Source organism: Hemiscyllium ocellatum, chromosome 13 (genome assembly GCF_020745735.1).
Source record: "Hemiscyllium ocellatum isolate sHemOce1 chromosome 13, sHemOce1.pat.X.cur, whole genome shotgun sequence".
Classification (NCBI taxonomy): Eukaryota; Metazoa; Chordata; class Chondrichthyes; order Orectolobiformes; family Hemiscylliidae; genus Hemiscyllium; species Hemiscyllium ocellatum.
The window spans coordinates 20120720-20138022 of record NC_083413.1 but is presented as its reverse complement, the minus strand read 5'-3'; the positions used below and the strand labels follow the sequence as shown (position 1 = coordinate 20138022).

Sequence of the window (17303 nt, the reverse complement as noted above, 5' to 3'; positions counted from 1 at the left end):
GCTCAAGCGATTTGCATGCCAATATTGTTACCAGCATTAGCTTCAAGTTTCGGAAGTTGTTACCCCGCACCGATCTCGGAGGTTCACACAGATTAGAGGTAATGTAGCCTGTTAGTGCCTATGTTTGCACCCAGAACATCTGGTCAAAGTTACTCAATTGATATCCATTTACAATTATCTACCCTAGCTCCTGGTACCTTTGCCAAACCAAAATCTTTTGATGTCAGTCTTGAAAACTTCAGCCTCTTTTAAGGACAGTTGTGGATAAGGTATTCCAGCACTTGGGGGGAAGAAAAAGGCTGTACTCCGAAGCAAAGACTTAAATTTGACAAGCCTGTGCATTCTCTTGAATGTTACTTTACCTTTCTAACTTTTCACTATACTCCTCAATCCCACTCTTCTTTTTAGCCCATCTCCACTTGTCTCATGCATCACCATTTCTTCACAAGTTTATGATCTTTTGCAGAAACTAATTCCATTTGAAAACCTTTCTTTTTTGTGAATGTTTAATTTGTAGTCTGTGAAATTTAAATTTATTGCCATGTGGAGATTTTGACACCAACAAGCATTTGACCACCTGAAATGCGCGCAGAAGTAGACCTTTTGGCACTTGGTCAGCTGCACCATTCAGTAAGTTCATGGCTGACCTGTTTGTGTTTCAAGTTCCACATTCTCAACTACCCTGATAACCTTTGGTTCCCTTGCCTAACAAGAATCTATCTAAGTCTGTCTAAAACCTATTTACTGACCCTTGCCGCCTCCACCTCTTTTTGGCAGTGTGTTCCAAAATCTCTCAACCCTTAGAAAACTTCTCCTAATCTCTGTCTTAAAAGGGCAGTCCCTAACTTCAATCATTGCCCCTTAGTTCTGGATTGACCCACAAGAGGAAACATCTTTTCCACATTCAATTTGTCAAGGCTATCCATAAAAACATAGCAAATAGAGCAGGAGTAGGCAAATAGGCCCATCAAGCCCACTCTGCCATTCAGCATGATCATGACTAATACTCTAATCTTAAAGCCATACACCTGTCCTCTCCCCATTTATCTTGACATCTCATTTATAGCTATTATTGGAATGTTTTTTACGTCCTCTATAATTAAGGCAGAACAAAACCTTTTACCATTTCTTCAGCAACATTCCTTATCTATTGTTAATTACATGAGGGAGAAGGGAAAGAAGAAAAGGGATAGAAGGACACTCAAATCACCAGCTTAGACGGAATGGCCTGTTTGTGCTATAAGTGCAGTGCTAATGTTGTCATCGCCTTTCAGCTTCCAAAGCAGTGGACTGCTTGCTGGATTCAAAATGGGCAAAATCAAAGAAAGGAGAGGAAGCAGTCTTTACAACTCGAGAATCAGTAGTTGACTACTGCAACAGGTGAGTGGAAGTTTGTAAGTGCTAAATTTGCAAACTCTGTTTCCTCTTGTTCATTTCATTGCGCCTCCTTAAATCAGCAGGCGATATTGAAATGTGGTTGGAATTATAAAAGCCTTTGGCTCATTGAGTCTGCATCCAGTCAAAAACAACCACCCAACTATTCTGATCCAATTTTCTAGCACTTGGCTTTGTATGCCATGTTAGCAAGCAGAGTCACTTGGAGAATTGTAGCTCCATGATTACTGTTTAAAAGGTAGAACCAGTGGTAAGCTTGGTCATCCCAATATCTAACCTAGGCTGGCCCTCAATACTGCTGGCTTATAACTAGAACACTGCAAGCCATTGCTATAATGGTTAGATGATCCTGGTTGCACTCTACAGCAGTGTGCTTTCCAGTCTGTTCCCATTTATGCATATTTATTTAACATCTTACCTAATAAATGGTTAGAATATTTATTCATGTATATTAAGTAACAATATATGATTGCATCCATAACACGGAGTGACAAAACCATTTCTCAGCTTGATAAAAATGGTCACAGAAATAGCAGCATGATTCCAGAATTTCTCTGAAAGAATTTTGCAGTGGAAATTTAGTAATGAGAAGGCTTTGATATGTATGCTACCTTTCCTAAGCTCATGATGACCCAGAATGTTTTACAACCAGTGAATTCTAAGGTCTGGTCACTGTTAGAATGTGTGAAACACAGCAAGTAATTTGCTGACAAGTTTCCACAAGCAGCAATGGGATAATGATCAGATTAATTTGTTTTTGTGTCATTGGTTGAGGGATATGTTAATCAGCAAATTGAGTTGCCAGATGGCAGTAGGTATGTCCACAACCTTCCCTGGGCAAGAATAAGCATCAGCAGAGAAAAGGAGGAAAATAGATATTTTTGCAATGACCAAAATATATATTTTTATTGTCTGATGTCGACAGGCTTCTGAAGAAGCAGTTCTTCCACCGCGCATTGAAAGTGATGAAAAAGAAGTCTGAGAAAGAGATCAAAAAAGAGAAAGGAAAAAACGACAGCAGTAAGGACGAGGAAAAGAAGAGCAAGAAAGAAGTCTCAAAAGATGAGAAGAGTAAGAAAGAGAAGAAAAAAGACAGTGAAAAGGAAGAAACTAAGAAGGAGAAAAAGGTAAGAGACTTGATTGCTGAGTGAAATGTACAAAGCGTGACAGAAATCCTTTTGCCACATGAGTGTATTTGTATTGCACCTCAACTTAATAAAGCATCTCAAAATGTTTCACGGCAGCATCGTCATGCAAAATTTGACGCAACCATATTTAAGAAATATTATGACAATTGATCTTGATCAAAAACATTTTAGGAACTGATTAAAACTGGGAAAGTGAGATAGAGAAGTTTGAGAGAATTCCCAACCTTAAGAACAGAGTAGATCATTGAGCCTCCCTGCCATTCAATATTATCATGGCAGATAGAACATTTTATTAGCTTTTCACCCACCTCACCCCTGTTACATTATATACCACTGGTCGTCAGAAATATGTCAATGTCAACTTAAGCATACATAAACATACTCAGTCTGAACTTCCACAGTCCTCCAGTAGAGAATTTCAAAGATTCACAATCCTCTGAATAAAAAACAATCTTAATCGCAGATCTAAGTGACAACCCTCTTATTTTTAAATTGTGTTCTGTGGTTCAAAACTCACCAACCAAATGAAATGTCTTACGTGCACTAACCCTGTCTCTCTCTTTTTTAAGTATTTTGTAAATTTTAGTTAGATCACCATCATTGTTCAAAACTAGAGAATGCAGGCTCAGTTTGTCCATTGTGTCTTCGTGGGACAGTTCCACCATCCCAGGAACAAGTCTTGTTCATTAATTTGCACTGCTTGTATGGCAATAAAATCTTTTCCGAGGTAGAGACCGAAACTGTGCATAGTACTTCCAGGTGCAACCTAACCAAGCCACTATACAACTGGACCATTTGGCACTTGGTCTGCTGCACCATTCAATAAGTTCATGGCTGACCTGTTTGTGTTTCAAGTTCCACATTCTCAGCTACCCCTGATAACCTTTGATTCCCTTGCCTAAAAAGAATCTATCTAAGTCTGTCTTAAAATTATTTACTGACCACTGCCACCTCCACCTTCTGAGGCAGTGTGTTCCAAAATCTCTCTACCCTCAGAAAATTTCTCCTAATCTCTGTCCTAAAAGGACAACCCCCTGATTTCAATCATTGTCCCTTAGTTCTGGATTGACCCACAAGAGGAAACAAATTTTCCACATCCAATTTGTCAAGGCTACTCTGTACTCAAATCCTCTGGCAATAAAGCTTCACCGGCCTTTCTTTAAGGGTTTTATAGCTAGGATGTAGGTTGATTCTTAACTGCCCTCTGAAGCAACCTAATCCACTTAGTTAAACAAAACCACGATAGAAACGTTAAAAGAAAACTGATGGACCATCCAATGTCAACCTAGCAATGGAAACAACGAAGGAACCTGCTGAAGGTCTTCTCATTAATATCACATGAGAAAAAATTGTGAAAGCTGTCCTGCAGTCTAGTCAAGCAGTAACTTGACATAATCATATTCTCAGAATAATACCACTCAGCCTTAGTTTCCACCATTCAATTGGACTAGAATTGGTAGTTCAAAAATATGCAGCTAAAAGACTCTGGCAATCCTCAGAGTCGACTCCAGATGCCATTAGGTCAAATGAACATGGTCAAGGAAACCTTGTGGATTACCACTTATCGCTCTCGCTCAGTGGATGAACCAGTGTTCTTCCATGTTAAATTTGGAAGAAATACTGTGGATGAGTGCAAAATATATTGCAGCTGAATGTGATTGCAATTTAATAGCACCACCATCAGTTGAGATTGCTGAGTCCCAAAGGGCATAACTGGCAAACAGTCTGCAGAGGATAGTGGGGGAATCAACAGGAGGAAAAGCATACTTGATCACACTGTCACCAATCTGCCTGTCACAGATGATTCTGCTCATGAGGTATTGGGAGGAGTGACCACTGTACAGTTGTTGTGAAGACAAAGGATATCTTCTACCATGTTGTATGGCATTACCACCACACTGAAGATATTTGATTTTAAACAGATCCAGCAACTCAAAACTCGTTATCCATGAGGTTCTTTCAGCCGTCAACAGCAGATCTGCGTTCAGCCACAATCTGAAAACTTCTCTCTTAGCGTGCCTTCCACTCTGCTGTTACCATCAAGTGGTTCAATCCTGATTCAATGAAGAATGCAGGATCATGTGCCAAGAGCAGTGTCTTTCTTAACCAAAATAACATACTAACCTGGAGAAGTTATAGCACAGCACCACATGCAAACTGATAACAGAATGACTGTGATAGAACAAAGCCATCTCTCAATTAACAAATTTGTCTGAGCTGTACAGTCCTGTCAAATGCAGGTATGCATGTTGGTGAAGAATTAAATAATTAACCAGGTGGGATGCTTCATAAGTATTCTCTCCCACAATGATGGGGGGGGGAGTCCACATCACTGCAAAAGACAGTTGCAAGTGCTCCAGCCTGTCTTTAACCAATTCAATTCACTCAGCATGATATTGATAAAAGTGGTTGAAAGCATTGGATACAAGAAATGCTTTAGGCCCAGCCTGTGGATTTTTGCATATGGTATTGAGTTTGAAAGAGTTACTTTTAGAGATTGCATTTGGTTCCGTCTAATTTTATGACATCAAATAGTCCTGAGTGCAGAACAAAGAGTAGAGCTCTAGATCTTGATGGTGGTCAGGTATATAATTTCGAAAAAGTAGCTATGACTTTTTCTTACCGATATCCTGCAATAAACTACATCTTTAAGACATTCCTCCTCTTGTTAAGATTCACAAGTGGTTCATCCTCTGCCATTTTAAGCAAACAGGTCCTTAGACCCAGTAAGTAAACAAGGATTGGTGATAGATTCTCAAACTGAACCACAAGCTGCCATTTGTTGGTTTGACAGATATGCAACATGGTGATCAACATTTGGAATTACTGCTTAAGTATTTCAATGTAACAGAAGTGGAAAACTACAATAAAAACAGAAATTGTTGGAGAAACTCTGCAAGTCTGTGGAGAAAAAATTGTTAACATCTCAAGTCCAGTGACAAGTGAGTTTACTGCTTTAAGAACATACAGTCAGCAGCTGGAAGCAGTTGAGCAGAGGAAACAGACAACCCATGGAAGAAATGGCAACAGTTCAGGCTAAAGTCTTCATTTCTGATCTGGTGAGAGGCATAAGAAAGATAATGTGGGTAACAGTGCAGTGTTTTTTCAAAAAAAAAGCTAGTCACTTTTCTCAGAGAATCATTAGAGAAAAAGGATCTGCAGGTCCAGTCCTAATTTAAGCTCTAATTGGGGAGCAACAGTTTTAGTGTTTCAGGAATAAAGTTCAGCATTTCTGTGGGAAAGTGGGGGGAATATCTTCACTTTTGCAGTGCAATGGACTTAGTTGGGAAAGAAAGGGACCAAAAAAATGTCACCACTATATCAAACCCCTATAATGAGGCAAGACTGATACAGTAAAGTAAAAAACAGAAAATATGTGTGTTAAAACTGCAACTACATGAATATCAGATTTAAGTTAATAAAAGAGCAACTTGAAATTTAGAGGACTTGTGAGAAAGTTAGAAGAATTTCAGGATTTTGACAAAATCAAGAAAGAAATAAACAGATTTGAAAGGAAGATTTATTAAGACCACAGCCATAACATTATTTAAAAATTGGGAACAGACACTTTGTTTTGAGTATTAGGCCATGAAAGATGAGAGAGCATAAACTTACCTGGAAAGAAGGGGAATAATCCATCCAAGCTGCAGGACAGCTTCCATTTTGCCAGCAGAAAGCCTCTATTTTAATCACAAAAAGGCATCAAAATCCACAGCAAATAAAAGATACTATTTGCTGTTTTAAGAAACTGAAATGTTATTAGAATGAAAGTAATATAGCATTGGTATTATAAAATTTAGAAGCTTAAACTTATAAAACAATTTTAAAAATGGAGACGCTGCAGGTTTAATATTTTCAAGGCATTACTAAAGAGTTCTATATCAGGCTGAAAACATGAGCTGTTTCCCTCTCCACCAATACTGCAAGACCTACTGAGTTTCTTTAGCATTTTCTGTGTTGGTTTCAGCACTGGATCTTAATGGGTCATCTCTGTCTCACCTTTGATTTTTGATAGGATATTGTAATTCTGTTTAATTTAACTAAATTGAATTTAAAAAGTGTGATAATGAGAATTCAGTCATTATGTTCCTAGCAGAGTGAAAGGTAAAGCTGGTACGATAGGGGAACAATGGATGAATAATGATATTGAGACTCTAGTCAAGAATAAAAAATATCATATATTAGATATAGATAATTTGGTTCAAATGAATCTGTTGACCAGTATAAAGAGTATAGGGGCATTCTTAAGGGGACGATCAGGAAGGCAAAGAGGGAATATGAGATTTCTTGGCAGAAAAGGTTGAGGAAGTTCCAGAGCATTTCTACAAGTACATTCAGAGCTGGAGAACAGGGAGAGAGGGAAGAGTATGACCTCTTAAAGATCAAAGAGGTAATTTTTGTGTTGAACCTCAAGAGATGGAAGAGACATTAAATGAATATTTTTACATCAGTTTTTACTGTCGGAAAACAAATTGAGGCTAGAGAATTCATATATTAATATTGATGTTTTGAAAACAGTACACATTACAGGTAGTCATGCTGGAGGTCTTAGAAAATACAAAGGTGGATAAATTTCTGGGACCTGATCTAGTGGATCTGAGGGCATTGTGGGAAGTTGGGGAGAAAATTCTGGAGCCCCTTACAGAAACATTGGTATCATCTACAACTTCGGGTGAGATTTCAGATAACCGGAGAGTGGCTAATATTGTGCCTTTGTTTAAGAAAGGATGTAAGGGCAGGAACAGGGAGATAATGGACTTGAATGTGTGGCTGAGGAACTGGTGCAGAAAACAAGGATTTAAATTCTTGGGGTATGCTTTGTGTTAAGGATAAATTATATAAGAGGGACAGGTTGCACCTTAATAGGTGGGGGGCCAGCATTCTGGCAGGTAGGTTTGCCACTGCAACACAGGTGTGTTTAAACTAAGTAGGGGAGGGGACAAATTGGAAATTCAAGAAGGAAATTAAAGGGAAAGTGAGAATGAGAGAAGTTAAAGACAACAGAATCAACGGAGCAGAAAAGTCAAGCAGGGATCATACAGTATGGTCAAGTGAAATAGGGATTGATAGGAAGGGTGAAGGGAGTAACCAATTGAAAATATCACATGAATGCACAAAGCATAAGAAATAAGGTGGATGAGCTTGAGGCTCAGTTGGAAATTGGCAAGTACAATGTTGTGGGGATAACTGAGACGTGGCTTCAAGTGAACAGGGCCTGGGAAATGAATATTGAAGGCTATACATGCTACTGAAAGGACAGACTGACACCCAGGGGGTGGCGTGGCTGTGTTGATGAGGAATGATATTCAGTCCCTTGCGAGGAGGGACATAGTATCAGGAGATGTAGAGTCAGTATGGATAGAACTGAAAAATTCTTAGGGTAGAAAGACCCTAATAGGAGTTATCTACAGGCCCCCAACCAGTAGTCTAGATGTAGGGTGTAAATTGAATAAGGAGTTGAAATTGACCTGTAGCAAAGGTATTACAATTGTGATGGGGAATTTCAACATGCAGGTAGACTAGGAGAATCATGATGGTACTGGACCCCAAGAAAGGGAGTTTGTGGACTGCTTCTGAGATGGACTCTTAGAACAGCTTGTACTGGACCCTACCAGGGAGATGGCAATTCTGGATCTGTGCAATGAACTGGATTTGATAGGGTCCTCGAAGTAAAGGAGCCATTAGGAGTTAGTGACCATAATATGATAAATTTTAATCTGCAATTTGAGAGGGAGAAGGGAGAATCGGAAGTATTGCAGTTGAACAAAGGGAACTATGGAGCTATGAGGGAGGAGCTGGCCAAAGTTCAATGGTTTAATACCCTACTAGAGATGACAGTTGAACAACAATGGTAGGTATTTCTGGATAAAATGCAGAAGGTTCATTCTAAAGAGCAAGAAAATTCCAAAGGGGAGGCAGTAGCGGCCATGGCTGACGAGGGAAGTTAAGGACTGTATAAAGATCAAAGAGAAGTATAACATAGCAAAAATGAGCAGGAAGCTGGAGGATTGTGAAACATTTAAAGTGCAACAGAGGGTAACTAAAAAGGCAATACGCGGAGGAAAAATGAGGTACGATGGGAAACTGGCCTAAATTATAAAGGAGGATAATAAAAGCTTCTTTAGCTATGTGAAAAGAAAAAGAAAACAGTTAAGACTAAAATTCGGCCCAGAATTCCTTTAGAAGAGAATTCCATAACTGCGAAGAAATTCTTCCTCATCTCAGTCATAAATGGCTTACCCCTCATTTTTAGACTGTAACCCCTAGTTTTGAACTTCCCCAACATCGGGAACGTACTTCCTGCATTTAGCCTGTCCAGTTCCATCATCACTATTCACCACAACCAACGTCTTGGGGTTATTATTAACCAGAAACATAACTGGACCAGCTCTCCAAAGACATGGTTGCAAAATGCTGCATCATGTTCAGGGTAAAGCAGCTCATTTAACTGTTACTTTATCCTCCATCTTTAAACATTCACTTCCTCTTCCACCTTTTCACAACGCTGCAGTGTGTAACATCGAGAGATGTACTGCAGCAGCCTTATGAGCCACCTTTGACACAGCTTGTAAATTTGTGACTGACTGACCTAGAAGTAGAATTAGGCCATTTGTACTGTCAAGTCTTCTTCCATTTGATCATGGCTGATGTTTCTCAACCCCCATTCTCTGACTTCTCCCCGTAACCCTTGATCCCCTTAATAATCAAGAACTAATCTATCTCACTCTTGAAGATACTCAGTGACTCCATAGCTCCCTGCAACAATGAGTTTCATGGATTCAGCACCACTGCTTATAGAAATTCCTTCTCGTCTCAGTTCTGTAGTCCCTTCATTATGAGGCTGTGCTCCTGGATCCAAGTCTCTCCGAGTGGAAACATTTTCTCTACATCCACTCAATCCAGGCCTCTCAATATTCTGTAAGTTTCACTGAGATCCTCCCTCATCTGCTCAGCCTTCTAATCCACATCAGCTACTAACAGAGTCCTCAATTGCTCCCCATCACAAACCCTTCATCTCTGAGATTATTCTTGCAAACCTCCTGTGGACCCCCTCCAATGTCAGCACATCCATCCTTAGATACGAGACACAAAGCTGCTCATAGTATTGCAAATGTGGTCTGACCATAGCCTTATACTGCCTGAGCAGTTCATCCCTGCTGTTGTATTTTAGCCTAATCAAAATTAATACTAACATTGCATTTGGCTTCCTAACTGCCAACTGAACCTGCATATGAACCTTTAGAGAATCCTAACTAAGATTCCTAAATCCCTTTGTGCTTCAGATTTCTGGAATCTTTCTCCATTTAGAAAATAGTCTGTTCTTCTGTTCTTCCTCAAAGTGCATAACGTCATACTTTCCCACATTTGTATTCCATCTGCCCTTCTTTGCCCGTTCTCCTTGCCTGTCCAAGTACTTCTATGGCCTCACTGTTTTCTCAGTGTGATATATCTCTCCACCTGTCATTGTGTCATCTACAAACTTAGGAACAATGCCCCTAGTTCCTTCTTTCAGATCATTTATGTAGAGCATAAATAGTTTTGGGCCCAACACTGACTCCTGTGGAACTCCACTAGTTACTGGCTACCATTCTGGAAATGACCTTACTGTCTTCTGACAATTAGCCAATCCTCTAACAGTGTCTATACCTTGCCCCTAACACCATGCGCTCTTGTCTTTCTTATTAGCCTCCTGTGTTACACCTTGACAAAGGCCATCTGGGAATCCAAATAGATCAAGTCCACTTGCTCATCACTTCCACAAAGAATTCTAATGGATTTGTCGGGCATGATCTCCTCTTGACGATGTCATGCTGACTTGGCCCTATTTTACAAGGCACTTTCACTGAATATCTACAGTGTGAAAACAGGCCCTTCGGCCCAACAAGTCCACACCAACCTTCTGAAAAGTAACCCACCCAGACCCATTCCCATACCCTATTTTTCTATATTTACCCCTGGCTAATGCACTTAACCTACACATCCCTGAACACTCTGGCCAATTTACCTAACCTGCACATCTTTGGATTGTGGGAGGAAACCAGAGCGGCTAGGGGAAACTCATGCAGACTGTGTGTAGAATCCAGTGCAGAACAGGCACTTCAGCCCTTGATATTTTGCTGACCTGTGAACATCATCCATATACTTATCCAAGGGCTATATAAATGCCCTTAATGAGGCTGAGGTAACTACATTGGCAGGCAGGGCATTCCACACCCATACCACGCTCTGAGTAAAGAACCTGCCTCTGACATCTGTCTTAAATCTATCACCCCTCAATTTGCAGCTATGCCCCCTAATACAAGCAGACATCATCTTCCTACAAAAAAGACTCTCACTCTCCACTCTATCTAATCCTCTGATCATCTTCTACGTCTCTAACAAATCCCCTCTTAACCGCCTTCTCTGCAGTGAAAACAGACCCATTCCCTCAGCCTTTCCTCCAGACCAGACAACATCCTGGTAAAACTCCTCTTCACCGTTTCCAATGTTTCCACATCCTTCCTATAATGGGGCAACCAGAACTGCACACAATATGCCAAGTGATGCTGCACTAGTGTTTTGTATAGTTGCAGCGTGACATCACGGCTCTGGAACTCAATCCCTCTACCAATAAAACCGAACACACTGTCTGCCGACTTAACAGCACTATCAACCTGGATGGCAACTTTCAGGGATCTATGTACATGGACACCAAGATCCCTCTGCACATCCACACCACCAACAATCTTTCCATCGACCCAGTACTCTGACTTCCTGTTAATCTTCCCAAAGTGCATCACCTCACATTTATCGGCCACCTTTTTTGAACTCAATTTGTCACCTATCAGCCCAATTCTGCAGTTTATCCATGTCTACCTGCAACATTCTTACACACTGTCCATCACTCCACCGACTTTAATATCATCTGCAAACTTACTAACCCATCCACCTATGCCTGTGTCCAAGTCGTTTATAAAAATGACAAACAGCAGTGGTCCCAAAACACCACTAGTAACCAGGCTCCAGGCAGAATATTTTCCATCAACCACCACTCATTGCCTTCTTAAAGAAAGCCAGTTTCTAATCCAAACTGCTAAATCACCTTCAATCCCATGCCTCTGCATTTTCTCCAATAGCCTACCATGTGGAACCTTATCAAAGTCCATGTATACCACGTCAACTGCCCTACCCTCATCCACATGCTTGGTCACCTTCTCAAAAAACTCAATGCGGTTTGTGAGACACAACCTGCCTTTCATGAATCCATGTTGACTATTTCCAATCAATTTGTTGCTTGCTAGATGATTATAAATTCTATCTTTTATAATCCTTTCCAAAACTTTTCATACAACAAACATAAGGCTCAGTGGTTTATAATGACCTGGTCGTCTCTACTGCCCTCCTTGAACAAGGGCACAACCGTTGCAAACTTCCAGTCCTCTGGTACTAAACCTGTAGACAATGACAACTCGGAGATCAAAGCCAAAGGCTCTGCCATCTCTTCCCTAGCTTCCCAGAGAATTCTGAGAAAAATCCCATCTGGCCCAGGGGACTTAGCTACTTTCACACCTTCTAGAATTGATAACACTTCCTCCTGACTAATCTCAATCCTTTCAAGTCTAATAGCCTGTACCTCAGTTTTCTCCTTTCCAATATTCTCCTTTTCCTGAGTGAAAACAGATGAGAAATGTTTGTTTAGCACCTCTCCGATCTCCACAAGGTCCACATACAACTTCCCATTTCTGTCTTTGACAGGCCCTATTCCTATCCTAGTCATCCTTTTATTTCTCACATATCTATTGAAAGCTTTCGGGTTCTCCTTCATTCTATCTGATAAAGACTGTTCAGGACCCCTCCTTGCTGTTCTTAACTCTCTCTTTAAATCCTTCCTAGCTACTCTGTAACTCTCCATCGCCTCATCTGAACATGCAAACTCCACACAGACAGTCATCCGAGGCTGGAATCGAACCCAGGTCCCTGACGCTATAAGGCAGCAGTGTTAACCACTTAGCCACCCTGCCACCTCAAAGTATTATGCAATCTCATCCTTAATAATGGACTCTCAAATCTTACAAATGACTGAGATCAGGCTAACTGGCCTGTGATTTCTTTCTCTTAACAGGGGTATTATTACGTTATCCATTTTCCAGTGTTCTGGGACTCTCCCTTACTCCAGTGATTCCTGCAAGATCACCACCAATATCTTCATCGGAACCTTGGGGTGTAGTCATCCAGTTGATAATTTATCCACCTTTAGAACTTTCAGCTTCCCAGCACCTTCTTAGTGGTGGCCAACACTCATCTCTCTGCCCCAACTCTCTTCAAGTTCTGATATGCTACAGGTGTCTTCCACTGTAAAGAGAGATGCAGTTCCTCCACTCCTCCACAATTTCTTTGTTCCTCATTACTACTTCTCCAGCCTTAATTTCTAGTGGACCAGTGTTCCCTTTGGCCTCTCTTTTTATAAATCTTGCAATCTTTTATATTGGTAGTTAATTTACCCACATTTTTATTCATATTCCCCCTTACCACTGCTGTAGTTATTCTCTCGTTTTTGAAGGCTTTCCAATCCTCTGGCTTCCCACTAATCCTCCCCTCATTGTAAGGTTTTTTCTTCTGCTTTTATGAAATCCCTGACTTCCCTTGTCAGCTATGGTTGCCTCATCCTCCCTTTGGTATGATGGTTCTTCCTTGAGATGAATCTCTACTATGCCTGTTGAATACCCCTAGAAACTCCTGCCAGTGCTGCTCCATTTTCCCTGCTCAGTTCCTCTTTTGATCAACTCTAGTCAGCTCCTTTTCTTTCTTTGCAGTTACTTTTACTTAATTGTAATACTATTACATATGATTCCAACTTCTCCCCCTCAAACTGCAGGGTCAGTTCTATTATATGGTTTCTGCCCCCTCTGGGTCCTTTACCTTAAGCTGTCTAATCAAGCCTGCTTCATCACATGTTTACCAAATCTAGAACTGCCTGTTCCCTAGTAGGCTGTACCACACGCTGCTCCAAAAAAAACCTATCTTGTAGATATTAAATAATCCCTCTTGTTATGATCAGCTACCAGCTAAATTTTCCCCGTTCAGCTGCATATTGAAGTCCCTCCATAATAATTGTAGTAGTGCCTTTCATACGTAACTTTTCTATCTCGGTTGACGTTCTGTCCCACATCCTGACCACTGCTAAGGGACCTGTATGCTCCCGTTCAGAAGAATGAGCGATCTATTTGAGCTATATACAATGCTCAAGTGAATTTAAAAAGTTGACGTGGAGCATCAAAAGGTCATTGTTTTTGGCTTAGGGGTGATAGATGTAAAACAGAGATGAGGAAAAATTGCTTCTTTCAAAAGGTTGTGAATTTGTGAAATTCACTACCCCAGAGTGTGGTGGATACCAGGGCCATGAAGAAATTTGAGGAGGAGATAGACAGATTTTAGTGAGGTGTGTTGGAGGGTTATGAGCAATGAACAAGAAGGGTGGGGTTTAGCATGGGATTAGATTATTCATGATTGTGATAATTGTCAGAGCAGGATCAAAACACTGAGTTGCCCATTCCTGCTTGTTCTTAGGTTCTTAAGACAATTAGTCACCTTCTTCTCTGTAAAGAGGATACTCCTCAGTTATGTGTTGCATTGTTTGTGTCTCTCCATAAATATAAAGTGGGTTTAAACTGCGGCTCTAGCAGTGGATATCGGTAGTGTAGTGGTCATTGCTTGACCTGAACAAGGAAACTTGTGAACGTAGACTTTTTGAGGTAGTCCTATGCTGAAAACTTTGCTATGCTTTGAATACTAAAGTCATAGGATATTCTCACTTAATCTTTATCTGTCAATAACTTCCTTTCTGATTGTTTTGACAGGATGAAGCTCCAGGAACACCAAAGAAAAAGAAAGAGACAAAAAGAAAATTTAAGTTGGAACCACACAATGATCAGCTTTTCCTTGATGGAAATGAGGTAAAGAAACTCCATTGAGTTTTTGGCCTGGAGGATGACTGTTTAGTTAATCCTATCTGACAGCTTCTTGTTAGCACAACACAAAACTATTTCTACTCCTGTACTATCTCCTGTACTTCTGTGCTTTTATACACCCATCTTTAAAAGTTGCAGTCATCTCTGCCTTATTCACTTGTAGTAGTGAAGCATTCCATGCTCCAGCATTGTCACCTAAAGGGTAGCACGAAAGCTCAGTGCTCAGCACTGCTGCCTACTACAGTGCCAGGAACCCGGGTTTGATTCCAGCCTTGGGTGACTGTCTGAGTGACGTTTATAAGTTCAATATAAACTCATTGCAATTGTGTTCTGTCCCTGTTAATGTAATCTAGGTTTTTGGATGCTTTATTAACTTCTGTCAATCTTTCTTAACATATGCATAGATATATCCAAAGTTCCCCTTCTTTTGCACCATGTGAATTGTGCCCTTTATCTTGTATTGTGTCTCTATGTTCTCCCTACCAACATGAATCAGCAGATAATTCTCTCCACTGAACTTGTCACCTGTCCGCTGGTGTTTTCTTTCATGCTTGCTATATGTCAAAAGAAAAATCCTGTCCCTCAGCAAGCCTCCCCTTTCAAGATCTACACCATCTTGCCTTGGATCCACATCAATGTGGCACCACTGTCATTTGGACAATATTCTAGAACTCCCGAAATGTAGTATTCGTGTTCCTACGTTTCAAGAATTAGAGTGGTTCAAGAGACGGTTTGTATCACTTTTCCAGGGCAATTAGGGATGGGCAATAAATGCTGGTCTAGCCAGCAATGCCTGCACCCCATGGATGAATGAAAAACAAGCTGTACTCTCCAAATTAAAATATTATACATTTGTTAGATTCCTACATTTATTTTATTTTAAAAGCTACTTAATTTACCAATTTTAAAAATGTGCAAGAAAAATGCAACTTGCTGCTGATAGTATTTCCTCCTTGCCAGTGGTACTGTTTACCAAACCTCCTAATTGATGATCCTCTGAATTGCTCCCTACATTCCTGATCATCAGCCCTTGATGACTCCTCCCCACTCTCTGACTCCTGTGTGGTGGCCTCTTCTTCACTTCCCACCTACGAGTTATGGCGTCTCCTAGCTCCCAACATCTAAGTTGCAGCTTATTCCTTTCCTGCCTCTCTCGCCACTTCCCTCTCTGAAGTTGGTATTCCCATTCAATGTCGAGGGTCAATCCAGAGATGGTGCTGTGATACAGAGGAAGTGAAAATTCATGATGTGCTGAGACACATTCAATCTGTTTTTCTTTAAATGATTTTGCTTCCCTTTCCCTCCCTGCTTTGAGGTGGGGCTTTAGAGAAGAGCAGGGTGGTAGAAATCACCAGCACATCTGAACCATCAAAACTCTCTCATTTCCACAGCATCTGAATACGAGTCAAGGATTGGGAAATGATATGTGAGTGAGGTCATCAATCCAATATTCGGGCAGAGGAAAATGCCATAACTGGGAAATAGGGTGGTAATAGGCCTTTAGTCTGTTGTCTTAAAGTGGGGAACGACCATAAGTTGAAGTTCAGAGTGGAGAAGAGACCACAAGGAGGAGGTCGGGAGGAGAACAGGAAACTAAGTCAGAAGTGAGGTACAATTGAGATATGTATTTGGTATTAAAATGAATTGCAACACTCATCAAGATTCCAAAGCCCCATTAACTTACATTAAAGGGGGAAACCTTAAACAAAGACTTGCTGTACTTGACATGGCAAAGCAAACATGAAAATGGAAATGCAAAATATGTTGTAGTCTTCCAGTAGTAAATGTAGTTATTCCGAAAAAGATTGTTGCTAATCTGTTCTCTATCTTTTGTGCCTATTATAAGTTTTAAAGGTATTGTCTCTGAATAGAATGGATAAGCCGCTTTTAAGAAAGTGATCTGTGTTTTCTCACCATCTCTACTTCCCTGCATAGTAGGTCTGTCAGGCCTATGCAGAGACTTTGGAATCTGTTGCTTTACTGTCAAAAGGAATTCTCAGTTTGCCCTTTTCTTTTTCTTTCTTTCTTTCTTTAAGGTATACGTATGGATATATGATCCTGTTCATTTTAAGACATTTGCAATGGGACTAATATTAGGTATGTTGCTCAAATACCAACATATTTAATTTGTATGTGTTATCCTGTATGTGCTCCCTACATGTTTCTCTGTCTGTCCCTCTTCCCCCCTCCTCGCCCATCCCATCTTTCTGTCAACAGGCAATGCAACTAACCATTTTTTTGGTCATTTAACAGTCATTGCAGTGATAGCCGCTACACTGTTTCCCCTGTGGCCTGCAGAAATGCGAGTAGGTGTTTACTATCTTAGTGTTGCAGCAGGCTGTTTTGTTGCCAGTATCCTCCTCCTTGCTGTGGGTGAGTAACGATTCATGATTGAAGAATTTGTATCTTGTGTTTGATTAATTTTAAAGATTGAGAATGTGTAGATTTTACTGCATCCAAATGAAAACTGTCAAACAAATAAGAAAATTAAAGGAATGTCAAAGTTAATTATATCTTTTTAAAAAATTACTGACTTGTATCCAGATCTAGGGTAATAAGCAGCCTCCACTAAAAAAAAGTGCCTATGCTCCTTCCCTTTCTACAATTTTGTACAACCTTCCAAGACATCTTTGTTCGTCCATTCCAATATATTGGACTACCTTGGCCTTAATCACAGAACCATTGGTGATTGTGCCTGCAGCCAACAGACCTCTGGAAATACAGGAATATCAACATTTCTATCATCCTTACAAATGCTTTTTTTGACCTGGTGATTGCTAAGTTGTCTTAATACCTCAAGTCCTAAAGAAAA

General features: G+C 40.3%; 1 protein-coding gene across 4 annotated transcripts in view; it reads left to right on the top strand.

Annotated features, from left to right (window-relative positions):
- sec62 (SEC62 homolog, preprotein translocation factor) overlaps positions 1-17303 on the top strand; it is a 37541-nt gene that overhangs the window by 15355 nt on the left and 4883 nt on the right. For all 4 annotated transcript variants that reach the window (XM_060834594.1, XM_060834595.1, XM_060834593.1 and 1 more), the window contains exons 3-7: positions 1275-1380; positions 2321-2522; positions 14381-14476; positions 16528-16588; positions 16745-16864. In XM_060834594.1, the coding sequence (XP_060690577.1) occupies positions 1275-1380; positions 2321-2522; positions 14381-14476; positions 16528-16588; positions 16745-16864 (585 nt within the window). The remainder of the gene's footprint in view (positions 1-1274; positions 1381-2320; positions 2523-14380; positions 14477-16527; positions 16589-16744; positions 16865-17303) is intronic.